Source organism: Gekko japonicus, unplaced genomic scaffold (assembly GCF_001447785.1).
Source record: "Gekko japonicus isolate JY-2015 unplaced genomic scaffold, Gekko_japonicus_V1.1 scaffold316, whole genome shotgun sequence".
NCBI lineage: Eukaryota > Metazoa > Chordata > Lepidosauria > Squamata > Gekkonidae > Gekko > Gekko japonicus.
Window position 1 is genome coordinate 608,149 of NW_015169784.1, and position 26,970 is coordinate 635,118.

At 45.0% G+C, this 26,970-nt stretch overlaps 1 protein-coding gene across 1 annotated transcript in view; it reads right to left on the reverse strand.

Annotated features, from left to right (window-relative positions):
• The window catches only part of PPIL2 (peptidylprolyl isomerase like 2), a 129,553-nt gene that overhangs the window by 89,061 nt on the left and 13,522 nt on the right, over positions 1 to 26,970 (reverse strand). Inside the window, exons 6-7 of the mRNA XM_015416895.1 lie at positions 8,469 to 8,520; positions 1,339 to 1,430 (exon numbers count right to left, since the gene is read on the reverse strand). Of these exons, the coding sequence (XP_015272381.1) occupies positions 1,339 to 1,430; positions 8,469 to 8,520 (144 nt within the window). The remainder of the gene's footprint in view (positions 1 to 1,338; positions 1,431 to 8,468; positions 8,521 to 26,970) is intronic.

The window sequence follows — 26,970 nt, forward strand, 5'->3', positions numbered from 1 at the left end:
GGGGGGGGGGGAGACAGTCCCTCTTCATGCTTGGATCCAGCTAAGGACCACTCCTCCCCCCCCCCGGTGAAACATTTGCACTGCATTTGAACATCATGCGTACTAATTTTTGTAATTCCCGTGACCTGCTTTGGGAATCAACGCTGGCTGAAAAATGTCAGTCCTCCTGCTTGGATCCAGCTAAGGACCACTCCTCCCCCTCCCCGGTGAAACATTTGCACTGCATTTGAACATCATGCGTACTGATTTTTGTAATTCCCGTAAACTGCTTTGGGAATCAACGCTGGCTGAAAAATGTCAGGACAGAAATGTAATAAATAAGTAGAGTCAAATTAGAAACAAAGAGCTACCGTCCCAAATGATGATAAAGCTGTGAGAGCAAAGCAACCTTTTAAAAAGTCCCCCCCCCCCAGCATGTATATATCACAGCTGAATTCTTCTCATTTTAACAGCCGTAATTACACGCTTGGAATTCTGGCTAGTCTCCAGCATTGTGGGCATACTTTCTGACAATTATCATGTAGAAAAAAATCCTTTTACTTTGGGGACTGATTCCTAACCGGGGGTGTGTGTGTACTATTATCTATTTAGTACGTTTTTACCCCGTCACCCTCCAAGGAACTTCAGGGTGGCATGCACGGCTCTCCCCTCCTCTGTTTTACCCTCGTTGCACCCCTGCGAGGTAGGTTACACTGACAATAAGTGACTGGCCCAAGGTCACCCGGAGGAGCTTCCATGACAAGGTGGGGATTTGAACCTGAGTCTCCCAGTTGTTGTTGTTGTTCAGTCACACAGTCGACTCTGACTCTTCGCGACCCCATGGACCACACCACGCCAGGCCCTCCTGTCCTCCGGAGTTTGCTTAATTTTATGTTCATTGCATCTATGACACTGTCTAACCATCTCATCCTTTGCCGTTCCCTTCTTCTTTTTCCTTCAGTCTTTCCCAGCATTAGGGTCTTCTCCAGTGAGTGCTCCCTTCTTCTCATTTGGTGGACAAAGTATTTGAGCTTCAGCTTCATTATCTGGCCTTCCAGGGAACAGTCAGGGTTGATTTCTTTTAGGATTGACTGATTTGATCTCAAGTCTCCCAGACTGTAGCACAACTCTCTTAAGCTCTGTCTATGCTAACAGAGTCGGGCAGGGGATAGAGTGTGTCGGGACTGGGAAGTGGGGTTAGGGAGAGAGCTCCAAAAACGCAAATATGAGTGCAAAGAATACCACACATGCAACAGCCTCCTCCTTCAGCCGCAGGGACTCCTGCGCATAGTTGCACCAGACTCGGTCAGGGCAAAGGATGCCAAAGGACTTCACAAGGAGACCTGGCAGTGAACTCACCTCATTTGCAAACACGTTGCCTGTCGTCTTGATAGCCACTATGTGGGAGTTATTGGTGAACACAGTGAAGAGGACTGGACAGTGGTATTTGCCTGATTTAGGGGAGGAAGAAAAAAGAAGAAGAAACATTACTATTAGACTGCTTATCAATGGGATTTGCATCTTATCTTACCCTCACAATAACCACCCCCCTCAAAATTACCAACTTCAGTATTTGCAATAGAAAAATCTTTTAAAATGAGCATCAGTGGGCCAACTGGGGAGCAATTTCTGTTGACTGATTTGTAAAACTTTGCGAAGGGGTGTTTTCCATGCAGGGGTTTTGGTTTGTTTTTAATTTTTTAAGTGATGGAGAAACATCGTATTTTAGAAAGCAATAACCAAACTCAGAAATACAAAGACTGCTAATGGCCATGCCTTCCTCTGGCATGAGAAGCCCTCTACCGATGCGAGAGGCTCTGAAAGAGGTCTGATGGACCCTTGGGGAGCAGCTAGAAACCAAAGTACGGAAGCACAATGGGAAGGAGGAAGTGCTGAAAAGCACCCTTCCCTCCCACACAAGCAGAGGTCTCTTCTGAATGCAGACGAGGGAGTTGGGAACTTGGGATCTATGCCACGATTGAGAATCAAGCAGCAAAGTAAACACCAATACAAAACATTGTCACTAAAAACACATTAGTTCAGAAGCACATTCCAAGATGGGTGGGTGATGATGTAATGTTACAGGACTGCATGTAGTATGCACTATCTGTTTATTGTATATATTATCCTGCTCATGCTGCATTCTTTTCTACTTTTGTAATTCCATTTTCTGCATTGTTTGACATACTATGTCTGATTTTTTTTCTTGCCCTGCCTCTAATTTTTGTAATGCCAGTTTCTATTTCATTGCTTATCAGATTTCTCATGTCGCAGTTACCTTTCTCCCTATTGGGAACACAAAGTAGCTTACATCATTCTCCTATCCTACATTTTATCCTCACAACATCCTTGGGAGGCAGGTTAGGCTGAGAGTATGTGACTTGCCCAAGGTCACCCAGCAAGTGGGGATCCGAACTTGGGTCTCTCTGATCCTGGTCCAGCACTCTTAACCACTGGATCTCAAGTCTATATAATTGTATTGTTTTACAACATGTAATCCATTTTGAGTCTCAATAAGAAAGAGAACTAGAAATAAAGGAAATTAATCAATTAATTAAAAAGAAGCATTTGACAACCTTGTACAAAACATGAATAGTAAAGATGCTTGCCTAACCTCCGCAGGGTGTTGATTCTATAAGGCGGGGTGGCAGCAGGTGCAACCACCAAAAAGGCCCTGTTTCCCACAGCAGCACATGGGACTCAGTAGTAGGAAGGGATCACCAATAAAGGTTGTGTGGAACTAATCTTGAGGGGAATGTTTAATAATGGCATCTTGAATTGAATGCAAAAGGAGATTAGTAGCCAGTAACCTGTTGTAACAGAGGCTTGAATGTGATATTAGCACCCCAAATCAGACCATAAGGCAGGCAGATGCATTCTGTACTAGTGGAAGCTTCTGAGTTGTCTTCAAGGGTAGACCCACATAGAGTGCATAGCAGTAGTCAAGCCTCAAGGTTACTGATGGAGAAACATGGTAAGACTAGTTCTATGTATGACAGGTAAGAGTCTTCATACAAGATGAAGATAAAAAGCCCTATCTCAGCCTAACAAATTACAAGGAAAAGGGAATTAATTTCATATAAGTAGGCCTGAGCAGAAAGGACTAGATAAGAACTGCCCTCTGGTATATCGAGAAAGTAGACAAAAATTACAAAGGAAAATGCTGGAAATGTCAAGACATAGATGGGACTTTTTACCACATGTGGTAAACGTGTAAAAAATCAAAAAGATACTGGATGGAAATACAATGCAATATATATTAATTCAGATTTCCTATGGAAGCTAAGGATGTGTTACTAGGAATATTGCCCAACAAATTACCAAAAGTTTTGGAAGAGATATTTAAATATATAGTGAAAGCTGCTAGAATTGTTTATGCAGCAAAATGGAAATCAGATGTCTGTCCAAGCATAGAAGAACGGGAAAACAAACTTGCTGATTATACAGTAATGGCGAAATTAACAACTTATTTGAGAAACAGATCCTTCTTGAAATCTGAGGAAAGATGGAGTGTCTATTACGCAAGCAGGAGACAAATTTAGAATGAGAAACAGTTTAAAAATGGTCTATAAATGTATTGTAAGATATACACATGTAATGTAATGCAGAAGAAAGAAAAGTTTTGAATATAAATGCACAAAGATGTAAATTTTGAACAAAATATTTCTTATTTTTTATTGCAAGATAGATAATAGATTTTCCTTCAAACTTTGGTATATTAAAAGTTATAGCTAGTATGTAGTATTGATGAAACATGTAATACAGAATATGTATTAATGATGAAACTATTGTAGAAAATGTCATAAAAATTCTAATTAAGGGGATGCTGGGGAGAAGTATTTCTTTACTTCCTTGTTTAGAATATCTTGTAGGTATAATAATCGTGGATAAATATAAATTCATAACTTCTTTCTTTCTTTCTTTCTCCTTATGTTACTATTTTGTTCTTAAAATAAAAATATATTATAAAAAAAGAAGTGCCCTCTGGTAAATTGTTTAGAAAGTAATTTATTCCAGAGGTTCAAGTGTAGTCATGTCTTTGTTTGAAACAAATTACCCCCAAAACATGCCATTTGGTCTGCATGAGGCTGGAGAATATTTTGCAGTCCATCCAGGCAAACAGTATTTTCTTAAATCTGATTGTGCACTTTTCAATAAAAGCACCTGGCTTTGGATGAAACTGAGTTGTAAATTTTCCAGAAGGCTGAGATAAATATTAAATATTTCCTAGGTAAACAAAGCAATAAAGGCAAGGGAGTAAGAAAATTTATAGACTGGTTTTGCAAAAAAAAAAAGGCAAACCAAAGTAGATTATTAATATTTGATCAGTTTCCTGCCTTGGAGTATGTACAGGAAACTGTGAAATCCCTTTAGTTTTTTCTGAGTTTGCCTTCCACATTATGGTTCAATTAATACAAAAAAGCAAATTGAGAAGAACAGGTCTACGTTTGGGGGACACAATATGTTGGAGTTCTCCAACCACATATGTTCATACTTGGGAATACAAGGCAACTGGAGAATCTGTTGTTACTAACAATCATACTTTTCATTCTAATTCATAACAAAAAGCCATGTTTCTAGCTCTCATAGCCATACCCTTCCCATACCCTCAATCTACTGTCTTGGCATTTTTTTCCATGTATATCACACCTATTACCATTTATTTTAGTATACGACAGGGGCAGATCTGTTGAGAGTGGGGTCAAGGAGGGACAAAATTCCGGAATCCAAAATTCTGGGGGCCCTGGTCATCCTCGGGGCCCATGGACCTCGGCAAGTTATGTGATTTACTTTCATATGATGTTTGGATTGGGTCTGAGTGGTAAGAGGTTCAAATGACCTCTTACCACTCAGCTAATGTCACTCCCATCTTTAAAAAGGGTTCCAGAGGAGATCCGGGAAATTACAGGCCAGTCAGTCTGACGTCGATACCGGGTAAATTGGTGGAAACCATTATTAAGGAAAGAATTAGTAGGCACATAGATGAACAAAACCTATTGAGGCAGACTCAACATGGGTTCTGTAAGGGAAGATCTTGTCTCACTAACCTATTAGTGTTCTTTGAGGGGGTGAACAAACATGTGGACAAGGGGGATCCAATAGATATTATTTACCTTGACTTCCAGAAAGCTTTTGATAAAGTTCCTCATCAAAGGCTCATAAGTAAGCTCAAAAATCATGGGATAAAAGGACAAGTCCTTTTATGGATCAAAAACTGGCTAATTAATAGAAAACAGAGAGTGAGTATAAATGGGCAATTTTCTCAGTGGAGGGTGGTAAGCAGTGGGGTACCGCAGGGATCAGTACTTGGTCCACTGCTTTTTAACTTGTTCATTAATGATTTGGAGATGGGAGTAAGCAGTGAAGTGGCTAAATTTGCGGATGATACAAAGTTGTTCAAGGTGGTGAAAACCAGTGAGGATTGTGAGGCACTCCAAAGGGATCTGTCAAAGATGGGCAAGTGGGCGTCAACATGGCAAATGGGGTTCAATGTGGCCAAGTGCAAGGTGATGCACATTGGAGCCAAAAATCCTAAATATAAATACACATTGATGGGGTCTGAACTGGCAGAGACTGAGCAAGAGAGAGATCTTGGAGTTGTAGTGGATAACTCACTGAAAATGTCGAGACAGTGTGTGACTGCAATAAAGAAGGCCAATGCTATGCTGGGGATTATTAGGAAGGGTATTGAAAACAGATCAGCCAATATAATAATGCCCCTATATAAATCAATGGTGAGACCTCATTTGGAATACTGTGTGCAGTTCTGGGCACCACACCTTAAAAAGGATATTATAGCTTTGGAAAAAGTGCAGAAAAGGGCAACTCGAATGATAAAAGGGTTGGAACACTTTCCCTATGAGGAAAGGTTAAAGCGCTTAGGGCTCTTTAGCTTGGAGAAAAGACGACTGAGGGGTGACATGATCGAGGTTTATAAGATTATGCATGGGAAAGAGCAGGTAAAGAAACTACATAACCAAACATCAAATAGCAACAAAAATCCCAAAAATGTAATATATCAGACTCACCACTGTTAGTATAAAATTTAAGTTAAAACCAAGGCGAAAGTCTTTCCAGATCTACTTCTGAGTGCATAAAACCATACATGCAGGCCTGAGTACTAATGACAGCCCTACAAACAATATAATCCCATTTGGTTCTAAACAGTACAAGCAGGGAGTCCCAGTGATTCGATGGCCTGGGGTACTGGCCCCCTACTAGGACCAACCCAGCCCGGGGAGTGGGCAGGACTGAAATGGAGGTGCAAGAGACACCATCCTGGCCCAGCTTCACCTGGCCTGGCTACGGGAAGGGATGAGAGATGCCCATTTGGCCTCACCTCACCTGGAGAGGGACAGGTCCACCTGGCCACACCCTTACCATCTTCCCAGCCTGGCTGGGCACCTCCTCCTTGGGGCTTTCCAGGCAGACTCTCCCTTCCTCCTTGGGGGGTGGAGCAGGCTGGGGCGGGGCCAAGATGGACTGGCAGTAGGGCCTTTTCCCAGGTCTACCCCCCATCTTTTCCTGAGCTTCCCTTAACTTAACCAACCAGATATATTTTTCATGGCACGCTCCCAGAACTTATGCAGACAAAACTTTTACATTACGGATCCCAATATTCCTTCCATAATTTTGCTGCCAGTAAATATTGAATAAAATATTGATTATTTTCATTTATATCCCGCCTTTCTCCGGAGAACTCAAAGTGGCCTACATGGGATTCCCAGGCGGTCTCCTCTATCGATGTTCTGACCAGACCTGGAATGGCTCTACTGTGGCTGGCTTGCCACATCATGTGCCTTCTAGCCATGCCCACAAAAACTATGATATCTTCATGAATAGAAGTTATTTTAAGATGCTCAGTATTTTCATGCTCTGGCTGGGGGTTTAATGCTAGATTTTAATTCATAGCTTTCGATGTTTTGATTATGTTTTATTGTAAGCTTCCTCGGGCAGCAAAAATGTTCTAAATGGATAAATAAATTAAATGACACCCAAAAAAAAGTTTGTGGCTTTTCTGAGAAGTTATATTTTAAGGAGCGCTATGGCTCATGACAACGTCTGCTTTACATATAGGAGTTCCCAGGTTCAAACCCCGGCATCTCCAGTTAAAATGATCAGGTAGTAGGTGATAGGAAAGATCTCAATCTGAGACACTGGAGAGCCGCTGCCAGTCTAACTAGACAATGCCAACCCTGACAGAACAACCGTCTGACTCGATAGAAGGTCGCTTCGTTTGTTCTGTTGCAAGGGGGATGTTTCAGATTTAAATGTACTTCTCAACTGTTTCTAAACTAATCTGTAAAGACATGGAAGAAAACTATATTCCCTACTGGGTAGTTTTGCAATGAGAAAAGAAAACACAGTAGGAGTCGGCAATTTGACTGTCATGCATCAACCAAACGGTTTCAGCACGGACTTTTAAGATTATGTTTCAAAATACACTGCACAAAATACAGACTTTTAGTGGGTCAGTGCACGTGGGGTACAACCAATGCCCAGGCACGGCACAGGCAAAGCAGAACAGCATCCTCAGTACCCTCTGCTCTTGAGCCCATGGCAGCTTGAAACCGTGGTAGAGAATCTGTTTGGCGTGCAGAAGGTCCCAGGTACAATCCCCAGCACTGCCAGTAGTAAGCAATGTGAAGGACCTGTCCCTGACACTCTGGAGAGCTGAACAGACAATACTGATCTTGATGGACCCAAGGTTTTGCATAAGGCAGTTTCACGTGGTCACGGTTTGTTTTCTCTATTGGTTCATTCATGTCATGTATTTGTTCGCTGTAGGTCCCTTTGGGGAGAAAAACAGGATATAAATGTTTAAATTCAATTAAACTGTCTTGGTGCACCACCTGATCCTTTCTCTGCAGAAATATTTTGAAGGGGGAGGAATCAAAGATACCAAGGCAGCAATCCCATGAACCTAGGAGGAAGCCCAATTTAACAGACGTGGGTTTGCTAGTGGTGGCTCAGAGGTTAAGACGCTGAGCTGCAGACCAAAAGGTCTGTAGGTCGGCAGTTCAAGACCCGAGTGCCGCAGGACGGAGTGAGCGCCCATCTCTGGTCCCGGTTCCTGCCAACCTAGCAGTTTGAAAGCAAGAAATTGCAAGTAGATAAATAGGTACTGCTTCGGTGGGAAGGTAACAGCGTTCCGTGCGCCTCGGCATTTAGTCATGCCAGCCACATGACCACGGAAATGTCTTCGGACAGCGCTGGCTCTTCTGCTTGGAAACGGAGATCTGCACCGCCCCCCTTGAGTCAGATTCGACTGGCTTTTGAGCAAGGGAAACCTTTACCTTTATCTTTAAACCTGCACAGGCTTGTGCCACATGGCCCCCTGCTGGGCTCCTACCTCTTCTGACCTACCCTACCATTGGGGAGAAGAGTCCCCATCTCATTCTGTCAGATTCTCAGTTCAGTTCTGCACAGCAACAAGCACGGGGGCGTCAGAGAGCAGAGCCTTCAGGCACATCGCCGTGCCAACTCACCATCACTGTTTTTAGCGAAGTTCAGCTTGATAAGAGATTTGGCGTCCAGTTTCTGCGGGGGTAAATAAACACAGCAGTTAGTCATCGTCATCCTTGGCACTGACCCCAAAGAGATGTTAAAAAAGCAACCCTGGCATGAAGTGACTCAGAGTGAAGTGCAGCTGCTTTCTACACATAGATACAAAGAGAGAGTCGGCCATCCAGTCTGCGCTCTGAGACATAAGAATGTAGCCAAAGGCCACAGTTCTCAATGTGAGAGGCAGGAATTCCTGCGGAAGGTCAAGCAGTTGCTTGGAAAAGGGACTTTAATTACCTTTTCCAGCCCACTGTCTCTGTACGTTAACACCAGGGAAGCAACTAGGAACAAACACACTCCGCACAGTAAATATTGTATGGCTTTCTGCTTCCCATGGCACAAAAATCTGTAGAATCACACAGCAGAGCAGAAAAGTCTCGCTCGCACTTGAGACCCACATTTTGGTGGGATCCAAAAGCCACGATACAAATTAATATACTCCATCTTCGCAAGCACAGAACTATTGCTTCCAAGCCTCGTGAGATGACGGTTTTGTAATAAGCGCCCACTTTTGAAAATGGCCAGGGTACTCTGAGCTCGCCCCTGTCTAATATTTGGATGGGAGACGGCCAAGGAATTCCATGGTCGCAATGCAGAAGAAGTCAATGGCAAACCACCTCTGTTAGTCTCTTGCCTTGAAAACCCCACGGGGTCGCCATTAAGTTGGCTGTGACCTGACGGCCCTTTATACACACACATTCTGACCTTTGCCAGATTTTCAGATAATCTTTGGATTCTCCTTCCATGCCTACTTGAGTAGAAGCAGCCCTCAGGGACCTGCAGGGCTATGGGCGCGTGCAAGTTAGAGGTTGCCTTTCCATCCAAACAGACCTTCTCTGTGCTCTAGACCTCCACAACTCAGTTCTTAAGTGGTTCTCCTTCTCCCTGTCCAGTAACTCATTCATAGTTTACTCAGTAGGAAGCTCTTCCACGGCTTCCTGCCTTCTCTTTCCTCTCAAGCATCTCTCTTCAAACCTACCAAGACTGCCACCACCCATTCTTTTGATCCTTCCACCACCATGGCCCTCGCTTGTTTTATTATTGATACTTCTCATGCTGTTGTTCTTATTATTTTTATGGGGTTTTTTAATCAGCTCCCTCAACCAGGCACAAACATTTTCTGAACAAATAAATAAAATATTGGGATCCTCCCACCTTGTTATACCCTTCTCTCTCATTTAATTCCATGAACATTTTATGACACTTAAGACAACAAAGTTTTTTAAAAAAATTCTACAGGGGGAACGATAAGTTCCTCAGATACAACTGAATGCCTTCATTTGTTTAGGTAGATCCCTTTGGGCTGAATTTGAAAACAGGTGGGAACCTTCCTTGCTCAGCCAAAACAAATGTGGCCGACCCACAGCCCAGCTTTATTTCCAACTCGTCACAGCCCCGGTTTTGTCTTTTTTTGGAAAAAGTGCTTTGCGCGAAAAGCAGAGAGGCGAGACTCACAGCAAAGGCATTGCTATGACGACTGGCGACTCTGATTAAAAGTGACAACTCCATAAGGGATTGCTTCTGGAGGAGTAGAGAGCGAGCAGATTAGAACCGCAATTAGACTCATTGATTCACATGCTAAAATAACCATCATTTGTCTTTTTGGCTTGAACCTGACTGGAACAACACAGTTCTCCAAAGTCTGGTCTGGGCTTGAAGGAGAAAGGAGGAGGGGAACGAGATGGCAGACCCTTGAGATGCCAGAAGGACAACTGACTACCCGTTGTCACAGTGACCTCTTTTACTCAGCTCCCCACTTGTGGGGAACACATCAGATGACTTGCTTACTGGAGCAGGAGCAGCTGGGAAACTGCAGGCTTCCCAAGGCCCGGTGTCAAGAATCTGCCTGTTTGAAGGAGTATCACCCCCTCTTCCTTCCCATCCCTTTATACTGCAGCGTTTCTGAATACCGCCACCTCTTTTTATTTATTTACTTATAGTTTAACGTTATAGACCGCCCTTTCCTGAAAACACGGGGCTCAGGGTGGTGAACACCAATAAAAACATTAGTAAATTATGAAAACAGATCCAACAAGTAAATAAATGTGACCAAAACATCTTCAGAGGGCGCTAAAATATCAACATTTCATCACTGTCTCTCAGGGGAGGTAGAGAGTAATCCGGGGGGGGGGGGGGTGCCTGACAGCATAGTGCCCGCCCTTGTCAACCAAAAGCCTGGCGGAACATCTCTGACTTGCAAGCACTGTGGAACTGCATAAGGTCCTGCAGGGCATGGATGTTATCTGGCGGAGAGTTCCACCAGGTAGGAGCCATGGCTGAAAAGGCCCTGGCTCTGGTCGAGGACCGGTGGACATCTTTTGGGCTGGGGATCACCAGTAGATTGTTCTCTGCAGAGCGTAATGCTCTTTGGGGGACATACCATTTCTGCAGCCACTACCAGTGTGATATGATAAGCAGGTCTATCGGGGGGGGTCCGGAGGCACAGCCATAGTCGAGTCTCATTGCAAGGAACCATTCCTTTGAAATCTGGCCGTGATGTTGCACTCCGGTTTTATCATGACGACAGTCTTTGGCAACTTAGAAGATGCAGTTCTCCTTCAGCGACAGAGTGTCATCTGATTTTGCTCAGCGCGCTCTGGTCTGAAGAAATCTGCCTAATTTTACTTTCTGTTCCAAACACGACTTCCATCTATCAGCCAACGATCAGGTCTCGCTAAATTTCCTGGTGGTCTTAAGAGGCAGAGGAGGCAGCTCTGCCAACTGTTTCGAAAAATGTGAAGATGGTGCACAGATTACTGTCTTCCCCAAGAAAAGGAATTAAGTCTGACATGCTCCAGACCAGGGGCCAAGTTGTCAAAAAGTATATATATTTTTTTTTTAAAAAAATAACCCTCGGGACAATATGGACAGCTTTAAAAGTTAGACGGAGACCATAAGACCGTCATGCCGACAGGGTATACCCCTTCAGTAGCTATTAACATAGCAGCCTCACTGGATTAAAGCAAAGGTCCAGTGAGTGTGAAATTCTGCTTCCAGCACTGGTCTATGAAGAAGAAGAAGAGATTGGATTTATGCCCCACCCTTCACTACCCAAAGGAGTCTCAGAGCAGCTTACAATCTCCTTTCCCTTCCTCTCCCCACGACAGACACCCTGTGAGGTAGGTGGGGCTGAGAGAGCGCTCTTGAGAACTGCTTGTGAGAGAACAGCTCTGAGAGAACTTGTGACTGACCCAAGGTCACACCAGAAGCTGCATATGGAGGAGTGGGGAATCAAACCTGGTTCTCCCAGATTAGAGATTAGGTAAAGTGGAAGCTGCTGACTTCGAACATATGAAGGCATGAAGATGGGACACAGGGCTCATTCCTCCCACCCCACAGTCTGATGTTGTATCTCAACTCTGACTCTGTGTCAGGGTCGCCAGCTCTGGGTGGGGAAATACCTGGAGATTTTGGGGGTGGAGCCTGGGGAGGACAGGGTTTGGGGAGGGGAGGGATCTCAGTGGGGTGAAATGCCCTACAGCAATTGCAGCAAGCAATTGCAGCAATGTTCTCAAGGAGAACTGACCTGGGTTGTCTGGAGATCAACTGTAATAGCAGGAGAACGCCAGGTGCTGCCTGGAGGCTAGCAATCCGACTAAGTATAATGCGAAGAAGTGCTTCCTTCTGCTTCCTACCCATCTAGTTTTCACTGAACAGCCTAAGTTCTGACCTTTTAATTTGAGAAACATCTTCCATGCCTCCCCTGGTTATCTTTTCTTCTGAACCTGAAATGCCCCGACACTTTAAGCCTTTCCTCCAAAGAAAGATGCTCCAGCCTCTTTGCTCCTTTTGGCTGCCGCTTTCTAGACCTCCGCCAGGTTGACGATGTCTTTTTGAAACTGAGCCCACCAGAATGGAACACAGTGTTTCCACGGTGGCCGCACCACGGATTTAATGGAACACATCAGGGTCCTTTTCCTTCCACTTCCAACAGCCTTTCTATCATTTGTGAGCCCTTTCCCCGTCCAACATCCTTACCCACCGGCACTGCGGCAATTTTGGCTCGGAGACGGTTGCTGTTCGTGCTTTCTGCCATAACTTGGGAAAGGTAGCAGGCACACATTGAGCCTAACTGGTTCCAACACGAGTAATGAGCTCCAGGAATCGGTATAGTTAACAGATTGTTCCGAGCCTAGAACTTAATGTAGTTCCAAGGCCAGTGAGATTGTAAAAAGTTCTGCAGTAAACACGGATGATTCAGAGGTAAGCTTCCTTGAAACAGCGTGGTCCATATGGACTAATGCTACTCCCACACGGTCCTGTGACTTGGAGCCATCTGTAAAAATTGCACTGTAATTGTTGTGACATGAACAATGTTCATAACACAGCAACTGGTATCGTTCCAAGGGCATCATGGAAACCGGTCAAGTAACTGGCAAGGCTGAGGAGGCCTGTCAGTCCAGTGTGAAGGAGAAGAAGAGTTGGATTTATAGCCCACCTTTCACTCAGAGTCTCAGAGCGGCTCACAATCACATTCCCCTCCTCTCCCCACAACAGACACCCTGTGAGGTGGGTGGGGCTGAGAGAGCTTGAGAGAACTGCCCTTGAGAGAACAGCTCTGAGGGAACTGTGATTAACCCAAGGTCACCCAGTTGGCTGCATGTGGGGAATCAAACCCAGTTCTCCAGATTAGATTCTGCCGCTCTTAACCACTACACCAAGTCCATTAACATCTTCAAGACCAACAAAGCCCCATTAGTCAGATGCCAGGTATACGATGAAGAGGGCTTTGGCTCTCAAAGCTTACACCTTGCTTCAATCTTGCTGGCCTTTATAAAAGCCATGTAAGGCACAAGTAGAAAGTTTTACTCCAATTGCTTCACAAAAAAATGGCAAAAGTTACTAATGTTCAGTTTAGTTGGTTTATTAGTTACCTAAAGAATTGTGAAATAAGCTTAAAGGATTAGCTTGAAATCACTACACATTTATCTGAGCCCACTTGCGGGGAGGGCGGGGTATAAATACAAAAATAAATTTTAAAAAAATCTGCTCAGGTACTCATCCAAGGCCTTGCTGCCAGCTCTTCTCCAAATTAGCAGAAGGGCATCTGCTGCTGGGCTTCTGGAAACTGGGCCTTCTCTGTGAGGGCACGCTGACTGAGGAATTCTTGCCCCAGACCGATTCACCTGGCACCAGCACAGTCCTCTTGTATACACCAGGTTAAAACTGTCTTATTCTCACAGACCTTTGATGGTAAATAATACTGATTCGCTTATTAATTATAGTGGCAGGCCACTTAGCTCTGCTGGTTTACGTGTGTCCTGTTTTGGGGTGTGTGGTCCCTGATTTGTTTGTAGGAGCAATTTAGATAAGAACATAAGAGAAGCCAAAGTTGGATCAGGCCAATGGCCCATCTAGTTCAACACTCTGTGTCACACAGTGGCCAGAAATACCAGGTGCCATCAGGAGGTCCAGCAGTGGGGCCAGGACACTAGAAGCCCTCCCACTGCTGCCCCCCCAGCACCAAGAATACAGAGCATCACTGGCCCCAGACTGAGAGTTCCTATTTATACCTTATGGCTAATAGCCACTGATGGACCTCTGCTCCATATGTTTATCCAATTCCCTCTTGAAGCCATCCGTGCTTGAAGCCGCCACCACCTCCTGTGGCAGTGAATTCCATGTGTTAATCACTCTTTGGGTGAAGAAGTACTTCCTTTTATCTGTTCTTAACCCGACCGCTCAGCAATTTCATTGAGTGCCCACGAGTTCTTGTATTGTGAGAAAGGGAGAAAAAAAGTACTTCTTTCTCGACCTGATCTATCCCATGCATAATCTTAGAAACCTCAATCATGTCACCCCTCAGCCGTCGTGTCTCCAAGCTAAAGAGCCCCAAGCGCTTTAACCTTTCTTCATAGGGATGGATAAGAGCGCACACTTTGCATGCAGGAGGTTGCCCTTTACACCCTGGAAAGCTGCTGCCCGTCAGAGTAGACAATGCAGAGCCAGAGAGACCATTAGCCTGACGCGGTCTTGCCGCCGTTCCAAATGGTGCTCTGCCCTCGGCTGTCTTCCATCTTCCCGTCTCCTTCTTGAGATGTTCCTCCCACAAAGTCAGCCAGGCTCCTCTTGGCAGTGACCTAGTTTCCAACAATCCTGAGCAAGCTTCCCTGCCGAGCTTCCCCTCTCCCGTCTGCCAGCTGACATCACTCATTCCTGCCAGGATCGAGGAGGGCGGCCTTCCTCCCTGCTAATACAAAGCAGGAGTTCTCTGGCTGTGTAGGTTAGTGGGGCACCGGGGCAGATGGAGGATGAAAGAGGCTGCCACGGCTGAGCTTAATTGCCCTTCTGGCGTGGACAGGCTGCCATTCTCGCACGGCCCGTCCGTTCCAGGCGCACGCTGCCTCTTCAGCCCTTGCCAGCAGCTGAAGGCTTCCATGGTCCGCTAATAGATTCATCGCCCACGCCGTTCAGAGGCTGCATTATGGACTGACCGAAGAAGAGAGCCTTTCTTCAGATGGGCTCACGCAGAAGCACTGGGCACGAACCCAGCTGAAGCGGCACAGGGCTGCCCTTGAAGGTGGTTTAGAAGTCCCAGCTGGTACAGAACCTCCAGGCCCTGTTGCGCAGTTAAAACATGCCACATGGAGTGTGTGACGCCTCTTACTGTTTATCTGTGCCAGCTATCAGCTAGGGGACAATTTGATGGCCTAAAGCATCCCTTCATCCTGGCGGAAAGGAAATAGACGAATTCATGGCTGAGAGGTATCCATTAATGACAATCAGCCACGATGGTTAAATGGAACCTCCATGATTAGAGGCAGTGTACTTCTGAATACAATCTGCCAGAGAGGGAACAGCAAAGGAAGATGACTGCCTTTACGGCCTGGCTTCTGGGCTTCCCAGAGACGTCCCGCTGGCCAATGTGCAAAGACAAGATGCTGGACTGGATAGACCTTTGGTCTGAGCGTACAAAGCTGATTTAATGGGGAACGTTTCCCACACATTCATCTCCATCATCGAGAACAGCTGGACCACAGGTCACCTCTTTTCAAAGACAATGCAGATGTAGATTCTGAGCAGGGCCTTCTCAGTAGTTGCACCCGTTCTTTGAACCTCCCTGCCCAAAGCAAACTGTCTTACCACTTCTTTATAGTTTTCTCGCCATTTAATTAAAACTTTGAAAGTTTAGGTTCTGTTATCGCTGTTAACTACAGAATTGGGAAGTGAATTTTTGTTGTTTTGATTCTGATTTCATGAGGCTTTGCATATGTAGCATAGGAAACTGTTCCAAATAAACCAGACCAGATGTTATTTGTTTTTAATTTAGCTGCATTGGTAGTGCATTCAATTTTCAGTACCTGCCATTTCATCAAGAAGAATACTGATGCCATTCATTTTGCTTATGCCCTGGAAGCCAGAGCAACTGATTGGCCCAGATGCTGGACTAGACACAACCACTTGGTCTGATCCAGCCAGGCTCTTATTACGCTACTGGCTTGATTGTGTGAATGCAAGGCATTCTTTCCCTCTCAAATCCTCATCTGCAACACGGGGGAAATAATACTGACCTAGTTACAGAAACATGACATGGGTTACATCAAGATATGAACCTGCCTGATACCTGGCCCACACCAAGTCAGAATATCGGTCCATCAAGCCCACTCTTGTCTGAGAGCCAGTCGGGTGTAATATTTAGGAGCACGGACTCTAATTTGGGAGAACCAGGTTTGATTTCCCACTCCTCCACATGCAGCTGCTGGTGTGACCTTGGGTCAGTCATAAGTTCTTTCAGAGCTGTTCTCTCAAGGGCAGTTCTCGAGAGAGCTCTCTCGGCCCCACCCAGCATGTCTGTTGTGGGGAGAGGAAGGGAAAGGAGTGTGTAAGCCACTCTGAGACTCCTTTGGGTAGTGAAGGGCAGGGTATAAATCCAATCTCTTCTTCTTCTTCTAGTCTGAGTGGCAGGAGCTCTGCTTTGGATACAAAGAGAGGACTGCAAGCACCTTGCAGAGAGCTATCTTTCCCTGCCACCATGCCGTCAACCGGGACCTTCTATATGTACAACAGGTACTCTGCCACTACTACAGAGAGCTTCACAGGGATATTTATTTGTAACTTCCACCCACACCAAAGAAGATCAATGACCTGTGTTGGGAACCAGCCAAAAATCAAGACAGCTCGCAAGACAGAGTTTACAGGGATGCACGCACATATACAAAAGTAGCACACACAGAGACAAGAGACAGCGGAACAGGAACAGAAGTCACGCAGCTAATGCTCAGCCATTCTCAAGAGCAGCGATATGGCTTTGCGCAATGAACCACCAAGGCATGGAAGGAAATGAGCCAGACTAAACTGAAACAAAAGCAAAGGGGGATACGGCTACTGCGGATCTACAAATGACATCTGTCTCTCTTATACTGTAAACAGAGCGTCAACACTGGGGCTCAGCACCCCAGGTGAAAGATATCTCATTATTCTTTGGAGCAACAGCTGTGGAAAAAGGAAAAAGGAAGCCACAAAAGTCAATGAAGCATTAAGTTAATATTTCCCCCCTTTATATGGGTATCAGTATTGGACTCCTATCTGCAGGAGATGATGGGAAGAGCACAAAAGGAGGATTACCACCAGGAAGGTAAGGAAAGTGCTTCTCTAGGCACGGTGGGAACTTTTTAAAAAACAATCATCCCTGAGCTGCATTTAAGAGTAAGCATTCCTTGGGCAGGCGCGAGATCTCTCCAAACAGATCAGAAAGGCCTTGCTGGATCAGACCAAGGGCCCCATCATCCCGCTTCCCCACAGCAGCCAACCAGATGCCCTTGGAAGTTCATAAGCTTTGATGGCAAGAGGCCTCCAGCGGCTGTGGACTCCCGGCAACTGATAAGAGCTTCATCGGCCTCTGAACATATACTCAGCATGATGACTGCAGATCGATCCCCATAAATTTATCCAGAGTCCTTTTTAAAGCCATCTAAGCTAGTGTCCATCACCAGCATGATCTTGTGGCAGCTAATTAGACACTGACAGAAGAAGAATTTTATTTTACCCATCAACTTCATTATGTGACCTTGAGTTCTAGGATTACGGAGAAGAGAGGGGGGGAGAGAGAGAGGGCGGGAAAGAAAGGCCTCTTTCCAGTGTCTCCCTACTCCATCTACCATGCCTCAATCGAAAAGAGCAAGAGTCCAGTAGCACCTTAAAGACTAGCAAAATTTGTGGCAGGGCTTTTGTGAGTCACTTCTTCAGATACCACGTCTCAGTCATTGTTTAAAAATGAATTTGGCATCCGTTCGCATTTCATGGAGTCTGAACCCCTTGTGGTTTTCTGTTGCTTACATCATACAGTATTTTAACTGTGGCCTCCTCGGTGTATGGTTAAGATGGGTATTTTACTAGTATTTTATTGACAGTTTCTTATATTCAATGTCATTAATATTAAATATTAGTAAGTAAATTTATTACAGTCATTAACCAGTACACAGTAAAAGAAGTAAACCCCCAAACTTAAATAGTAAATAATAATGCCATTATTATGCATATTTGTGTATTGCCCTTCCTCTAAAGAGCTCAGGGATGAGTACATGATTCTCATGCGTACATGGCAAAAGGTTCAAGGTGGGGGGGGAAGGAAGTCTTTCTTTGCTCAATGAGTAAATTGTAGAGGTCACTCCCCATGGGCATAGTGATGGCCACAAAGATAGATGGTTTTACAAGGGGCTTAGACAGATTTATGGAGGAGAGGTCCATCAAAGGCTACTTGCTACAGTGACTGAAGGGAACCTCCATGTACAGAAGCCACAAACCACAAGCCAGAGTTGGAAGGCAGTACCAGTGGAGGGCCCTGGTTTCTATGCCCTGTTTGTCTGGCCCTCCGGGGCAACTGATTGGCTACTGTGAGAAACAGGGATGCTGGACCAGATGGATCACTGGTCTGATCTGATGGGACTCTTCTCTTCTTATGCCACCTCCTCCTTTCTGTCCTCACAACAACTCTGTGAGGCTCAAGGAGAATGGACTGGCCCAAGAGCACACCCCCCCCCCCCGCAAGCTTCAAAGAAAAGTGGGAATTTGAACTCCAGTCATCCCAAATCCCAGTCCAACACGCTAATGACGACAGCATGCTGGCTTGAGAAACCTTTCCGGGTTGAAAGGAACTATATCCATTCTTTACCAAAATTAAAACACTGGATCCGATGATGGCTTTCGGCTAAGATTTCTCCCAGTAGAGAAAAACTCTGGTGGGAAGAGAGCAGTTGGAACCAACGTGTTGAAAGGCAGTCGCTGGACGCCGGCCAAATACAAATGGCAGTCCCCATTTCTTCTTTTTTTAAATTCTCTCGCAAAAAGAATACCATCATTCAGAACCATAACACTGGCTTTCTATAGCAGTTCTACATGCCGCCAAGCCCTCACAGAGTAATACTTGTTCTTTAGATTCTGCAGCCCAGTGTTGTAGTTAATCCAACCTAATTCTCCTTTTAAAGGATGTGGACTGGGCATGGCATAGCCCAGTCCTGTCAGATCACGGAAGCTAAGCAGGGTCGGCACTTAGATGGGAGACCACCAAGGAAGACTCTGCGGAGGAAGGCACTGGCAAACCACCTCTGCTTCTCACTTGCCTTGAAAGCCCTTTGCTGGTGTCACTGTATATCTTTGTGTTTTCGTGGCACATACATACATAATTCTCCTTTTGCTTTCAACAGGAGCTGTAAAGGTTTGTCTATGGACAGAAATACCCACCTAAAGCCCCGGATCAGAACAGGTTAACCCCCTTTTTAACATGCATCACCAAACAAGCGCTAAGAGCTGAATGTGGGGAAAAGAGCAGTAGGCTAGACAGGAGGTTACAAAAGGCATGCAGATACACACTGCTGCATTAAAGGGTAAGGATGGTAAATCTGGGAGCCATGCACACAATTGCCCTCCAGCTGTTTATAAGCAAGGGACAGGAAGGGAATTGGAACAGAAACTGGCCTGTTTAAATTTCATCTGATCTAAAGAGACAGCGCCCCTGCCACCATGGGCTTTTCCAAAGTTGTGAAGGGCTAATGTTCTGGATTATTCTAGTCAGGCCTGATTCTAGAACAGGCATGTACATAAGCAGTCCATCAGTTCAGATCATATGGCCCATATAACAGACAACTGGGCCCTGACCTGGATAGCCCAGGCTAGCCTGATCGCATCAGATCTTGGAAGCTAAGCAGAGTCAGCTCTGGTTGGTATTTGGATGGGAGACCACCAAGGAATACTATGGTCGTGATGGGAAGGGCAGGCAATGGCAAGCCACCTCTGAACGTCTCTTGCCTTGAAAACCCCACAGGGTCACCATCAAGTTGGCAGCGACTTGATGGTGCTTTACACACACACACACACACAGATCATCTATCTCATAAAGTTGGCAGCGACTTGATGGTGCTTTTTACACACACACACACACACACACACACACACACACACACACACAGATCATCTATCTCATGGCAAGAGTTACACCTCAACAATGCTTCTGGTTTGCTTCTGGTATAATATGCAATTAATAGTACCGGAGAATCTTTGGTTCCACGTTATGGTTTTATGACACTGTAACTATTTCTGTCTTTACACAGTACACTGTGTAAATAACGCAGCACTGTAAATAACGCAGACCAAAAAGTGCCCAAGTAATATACACAAAAATGAAACTGTTTATATAACAGGATAACACAATACTAACAAGGAATAACAAGGAACCACATGTTATCAGTAATAGCGAAATTACACCATGTATTACACAAGTACATAAGTAGTACAGAGGAAACGGAAGACACAGGACGAAGGCTCCGGATTTCAATCTTCGTGTCGATCGTTCTTCAAAAACTTCATCATATTTCATAAAGCACTCATAGTGTACAGAAGCCTTCAAAACAGTACATGCAGGCAAAAATCCAATCCTTATATCAAAACAGTCAAAACTGGGCACCCGATCAGCAATAGAACATTTTCTTATATAGTCGGCAAGCCTCAAGGTGTGGTCAGCATCTAAAGGCTTTATATACTGTAGCTAGCATCTGCATTTGAAGAACTATTGAAACGAAGATTGAAATCCGGAGCCTTCGTCCTGTGTCTTCTGTTTCCTCTGTACTACTTATGTACTTGTGTAATACATGGTGTAATTTTGCTATTACTGAATCTGATACATGTGGTTCCTTGTTATTCCTTGTTAGTATTGTGTATATAAACGGATTCACTTTTTTGTATATTACTTGGGCACTCTTTGGTCTGCGTTATTTACAGTGCTTGCTTGTTTCATGATTTCACTATTTCTGTCTTTAACATTAACTCACTAAAAGTAATATAATAACATCCAGTGACTCTACTGATAATTAAAGGAGAGCAGTTCTTATAACTTCAAAATGCCATCCAAAGTTATCTATACTCTGGTATCTTCTTATATTGTATAAAAACTATGTTAGGTCATTTGTGCTACTTTTTAGCAAAACAAAGAATTATTTAAAATAATTATTACAAATTTCTCCCTTCACCAAGTCTTTGAACTACAGCTTCACTTTGGTGTTTAGTGGGACATTCTTGCCACTTTCAGATATTTCTCAAACCTGGGCCCAGAAACAAATCTATTGATATTATATTATTACTAATCTTCTAGGAGGACACATTAGTCTGTTACTTCTCTATCCCTATCCAAGGATGCTCTGTTCTGGGCCCCCAGACTCCTCCATTAGCATGTTTATCTGAACGGGCAAGGGTATTTCTTTCTTCTGGCCTGCAGAAGCATCCTCCATTATATTTTTCGGTCAAAACCGACAACTGTTGCCCTGTGTTCCTATCCATATCCATGACAATAAGGATCTGCAACCTTTTTATTGTTTGACCCTTTTAAAAATGTCATTTATTAAGACATTTATACCCACCTTTCCTCATAGTTTTTTGCTGTTAAGCAGCAGCTGACTTCTGGCAACCCTGTAGAGTTTTCAAGGCAAGAGATGTCCAGAGGTGGTTTGCCATTGCCTCCATCTCCATAGCAACCCTGGTAATTCCTTGATGGTCTCCTATCCAAATACTGACCGGGGCCAGCCCTGCTTAGCTTCCGAGATCTGATGAGATCAGGCTAGCCTGGGCTATCCAGGTCAGGGCTTCCTTATGGTAAATGGCATAAATTTAAACAGGAAAAAATATGGTGTGAGAACAGAAGATGGCACAAAAATAAAGACTCTCACAGGTTCGAGTCACACCCATTAATGCTCATAGGTTCCAAACTTGTAACCGTATGAAAGACAAATAATGCAATCTTAGGATGCATTAACAGAAGCACTGTGTCCAGATCACGGGAGGTGGTAGTTCCGCTCTATTCTGCTATGGTTAGGCCTCATCTGGAGTACTGTGTCCAGTTTTGGGCACCACATTTTAGGAAGGATGTTGACAGCTCGAGCGTGTCCAGAAGAAGGCAACCAGGATGGTGAGAGGGTTGGAATCCAAGTCTTAAGAGGAAAGGCTGAAAGAGTTGGGTCTGTTTAGCCTGGGAAAGAGAAGGCTTAGAGGGGACATGATTGCAGTCTTCAAGTATTTGAAGGGCTATCATGTAGAAGATGGAGCAGATCTATTCTCTTTTGCTCCAGATTGCAAGACTAGATCTAATGGGTGGAAATTACAAGGGAGTCGTTACCGGCTAAATATCAGGAGAAACTTCCTAACTGTAAGAGTGGTTGAGCAGTGGAACAGACTGCCTCGGGAGGTGGTGGATGCTCCTTCACTGGATGTTTTCAAGCGGAGGCTGGATGACCATCTTTCGGGTATGTTGTAGGTATGTAGGGCTATCTTTCAGCTATGCACCTGCAGAGTGCAGGGCGTTGGACTAGATGACCTGCAAGGTCCCTTCCACCTCTAACATTCTATGATTCTAAGTTTAAGCCCCAACTAGTCATTTTCTTTTTTTAAAAAATAAACAAATTAGTGACCAGGGACAAATACAGAGCCAGCTCCCTTATCTCATATTCTGCCGGGATTTTCCAGGGGCGGGGTGGTACATGAATTCCCTTTGTTTTGTTTTTTAAAAGCCACAGTTCAGATTAAACAGAGGCAATGGCTGGCACAGTAATTTCCATAGTGAGACAGTAAAAGCGACTCGCCGGAAATGCTTTTCCTGCTTTGAAAACTGCTAGCTATTCATATATTTGACACACAGATCGTGCTGATGCATTGTCAGAGTTGCACTAAGGACTGATGACTGTGAGGCAGACCTTTTGTGGATGCAAATCCTTAAACAGCTGACAGGCAAAGCAATTCTTTCAAAGAACCACTGGCCAGGCAGAAAGCACACGTGCACTGTAAAGTGCCTTAATCGACACTCGAGAACCTTCTCCCACTGCAATTAATGCACATTACCACCCAGCAAATATTATGTTTCCCCTGCTGTAAACATGACACACGCACCCCTACCTGTAATATGGAAGAAAACACAAACCCCTGTCTTTCCCATAATAGTCCTGTGACCAGAAAGGCAGGTTTTCTGGGATGGCCTGCATGCTTGCCTCCTTCATGGTGCCTTTCCCACTGGCACTGGCTCTTCAAACCGGACAACACGTTCCAGTCAGTTTCAAGCATTTGCACAAGTCTCCCTGCTTCCTTATGTTCTCCAGTCAATTTCACAAAGCCTCAGAAAAAACAGGTTTGTTTCATAATGGTGCTACTCCTGTTGATTCCAGCAGAAGCCAGACTACCAAGCGAAAATCACCAGGCAAGCCCTGGACAATTCAACGGTTCCTGCAGACCTGGTTAAGATTATTTTAATTTCCTGATCTCTGTGATACAACTAATTGTTCTGTTTCTTTTCAGGTAACCTGTTGCTGTACCTGTTCCCTGCTGCGTACTTACAGAACCAAAACATGGGCAAGCACTTACTAGCTGTCTTCTGCTCATTGGATGGAAAGAAAGTAAAAGAAATACACTGTAAAATCAATAAAAGGCAAACGGTTGCACCAAAATCAACTTAGCAGGGGGGCTCAAAACCATAAAAGAGGAATGAAAAAAGCGCCACCTTGCCCCTCCCCCGATGCCTTCAAACTTGGCAACCAAAGGCATGGACTAAAGAGGTCAGACAGATGCCCTGAGACATGGAATTCTGCAAACATGCCTAAAATCAGGTTAGAACAGATAAAAGGAAATACTTCTTCACCCATAGAGTGATTAACACATGGAATTCACTGCCACAGGAGGTGGTGGCGGCTACAAGCATGGACGGCTTCAAGAGGGAACTGGATAAACATATGGAGCAGAGATCCATCAGTGGCTATTAGCCACAAGGTATAGGTAGGAACTCTGGGGCAAGGGATGCTCTGTATTCTTGGTGCTTGGGGGGGGGGGCAACAGTGGAAGAGCTTCAAGTGTCCTGGCCCCAGTGCTGGACCTCCTGATGGCACCTGGCATTTTTGGCCACTGTGTGACAGAATGTTGGACTGGATGGGCCACTGGCCTGATCCAACACTGGCTTCTCTAATGTTCTTAAAATCAAAAAAATCTGTGTAAAGATCCGTGGGCAGGAGTAGGTAGAAACCTAATCTTTTTGACGAATACATATGAATGGCCAGTTCCTCTTCCAGGAATATTCCCAAAATATTTCCCCAGAGGAGAAAAAAATTATGCAGGCAGCGCCCAGCTCCCTGATGGCCCTAAGACTTTCAAGCCTGTGCCGTGACCGCCATCTAGTGCTGAAACAAAAATCCTGCCATTTGCAGCCTCTTGTAACAGCCATAAAAACGTACACAGGACACTTGAAGTTTTCCAAAGCAATCGTTTGTCAATTATCCTTACAGCAAATCAGTAAGGTACCTCCGTACTTGCTAATTGCTATAATGCTGATTTGGGTGTGTTTGTGCTGAGGTCAAGAAGATGAGTGGTTTGCATAAGGCTGTCCAGTAAGACTGGCAAGAGTTGAGGAGTGAGATTTCCCAAATCGTGTCTATAAATAAAACCACTCTAAAACACTCTCTCTCCTGTTGAGCAGGGCAAACAGAGTTCTTTCAGTAAAGGAGCCAAAGAAGGATCACGCATGATCTCATGCTCGCAGGCAGGCTGGCAGTCATTACGGAATCTTACCCACCCGCAATATATCCAGAAAAGAACTAAGATGCTTCACGGTATACGTAGCACAGCTGATTCCATCAGCTACCCACAGCGTAGAATGCAACGGGGGGGGGGGGGGGAATTTCTTAAATAGACCATTCACACACTACAGGGCACAATGTGGCTACAGATCAAGTTTTCACCCTGCCCATATTAAGAAGAACCTGCCTTACTCACAATTTTTAAGACTGAGAAGGAACTGCAGTGAGACAGATGACTTTAGGAGACAGGCAGGCATCTTAATGAATCAACTTGCCGATAGAGGCTACACATATAGAAACCTAAAGAGAGCATACTATAGAGCTTACAATACACCAAGAACAACTTTACTCACACCCAGACGTCAAAATCAAAGAGAAGATAGGATGATTATACCTCTTACCTACAATAGCACATTTACATCAGTGAAGACTATTGTTAATAAATATTGGCACCTTTTATCTAACATGCCACAGATCAAGTACCTGGTAATTCTGAAACAAATGTAATTTACGTGCTCCATTTCCCAGTATTAAAGCCAGGGCTGGCTTCTGTAGATGTTTTATGTATTTATTTATTAGACTATTTAGTTGCCACTCACCCAAAGGGTCTTGTGGCGACTTACAACATTAAAAGCAGTAAGGGAAAAACAACATAAATCAGACAACAAATACAAAATATTTAAAATATGTGGCTATCACCATACCACCATTAATATAGCCCAAACATGTGATTACCCTCCAAAGGCCAACCTAAACAATTGGGCTTCGCATGTCCTGCAGAAAGTAAACAAGTCTGGCAGGGCACGGGGGTCATCCGAGAGTGCGTTCCGCAGGGTAGGGGCCACAACTGAGAAGGCCCTTTTCCTGGTGACAGCTAACCGAGCCATCCTGGGGCCAGGCACCTGGCAAGAGGCCGTCAGATGATGACTGAAGAGAGCAGGGGGGGTTGTAATGGGAGAGGAGGTCCTGTAGGTATGAGGGTCCCAGACCACTGAGGGCTTTGACAAGCCAGGTCAACTCAAGGAACTCAGGGGTCCCTCTCTCGCAGCTCCCATCTCCCCCTCCCAACCACAGCTTCCTGTCTCTAATAACTGGCTTCCAACTGCAACTAGAGGAAGTGGAGGTGACTCTCAGAATAACTGGGTCTCAAAGGTGTGCAACAGAGCTGGGACTCCACCTTTGCCAGCAACCCTCCTAGCAGGAAATAAGAGATTGCCCCAGAGATACTTGCAAGAATTCAGAGGCCTCTGGGCTGCTCTCCCATCTCATAAGAACATAAGAGAAGACAATGCTGGATCAGGCCAATGGCCCATCCAGTCCAGCACTCTGTCACACAGTGGTCAAAAATACCAGGGGCCATCAGGAGGTCCACCAGGGGGGCCAGGCCCTCCCACTGTTGCCCCCCCCCCCAGCACCAAGAATACAGAGCATCACTTGCCCTAGACCAAGAGTTCCTATCTATACCTTGTGGCTAATAGCCACTGATGGACCTCTGCTCCATATGTTTATCCGATTCCCTCTTGAAGCTGTCCATGCTTGTAGCCGCCACCACCTCCTGTGGCAGTGAAATCCATGTGTTAATCACTCTTTGGGTGAAGAAGTACTGCCTTATATCTGTTCTAACCTGACCGCTCAGCAATTTCATTGAGTGCCCACGAGTTCTTGTATTGTGAGAAAGGGAGAAAAGTACTTATTTTTCTACCTGCTCTATCCCATGCATAATCGTATAAACCTCGATCAAGTCACCGCTCAGCCATCGTTTCTCCTGGTGGGGAGGGATCCTGAAGGCAGCAGCAGAGCATGTGATTCCCAAACACTGTATATATGCCGTGGCTACTGCATGCTTGTTCTGCAAGGAATAGACTCAGCAGTTTTGGCTCCCGGCCAAGACTCAGCCCCCCACGATGTGCCCCTGTAGAAAACGATCCTCCCTCACTGGCATGTGGAATTGTTGAGGATGAGTGACCAAAGATTTATACAGCGATTTGCTCACCTTCTGTCAGTTCATGCAGCAAGCACAGTGGCTTGCAGTGACACAGCTCCTGCAGTGCTCTGAAGAATCCACTGCGTGGCGTGCACTACTCTGCCCAACCATGTTCTCTAAAATACCTAGGAAACAACATACAATCCACGCCCACCTGCCTCCCCTATGCCTTGCCTCTACCTTATTCCCTATTCAGATACAGCTTTCATCGATGCTACTACAAATTTGATGAAGGGGTTGGAGCCCCTTCCCTATGAGGAAATGCTGAAGAGTCTGGGACCTTTCAGTTTAGAAAAGCCCGCCGAGAGTGGATGTACCACTGAATGTATGTCTCTATATGCACTTCACCACAGCCGTATCGCCATCGTTATGTTAATGGTTTCAATACTCTATCATTTATTTTGT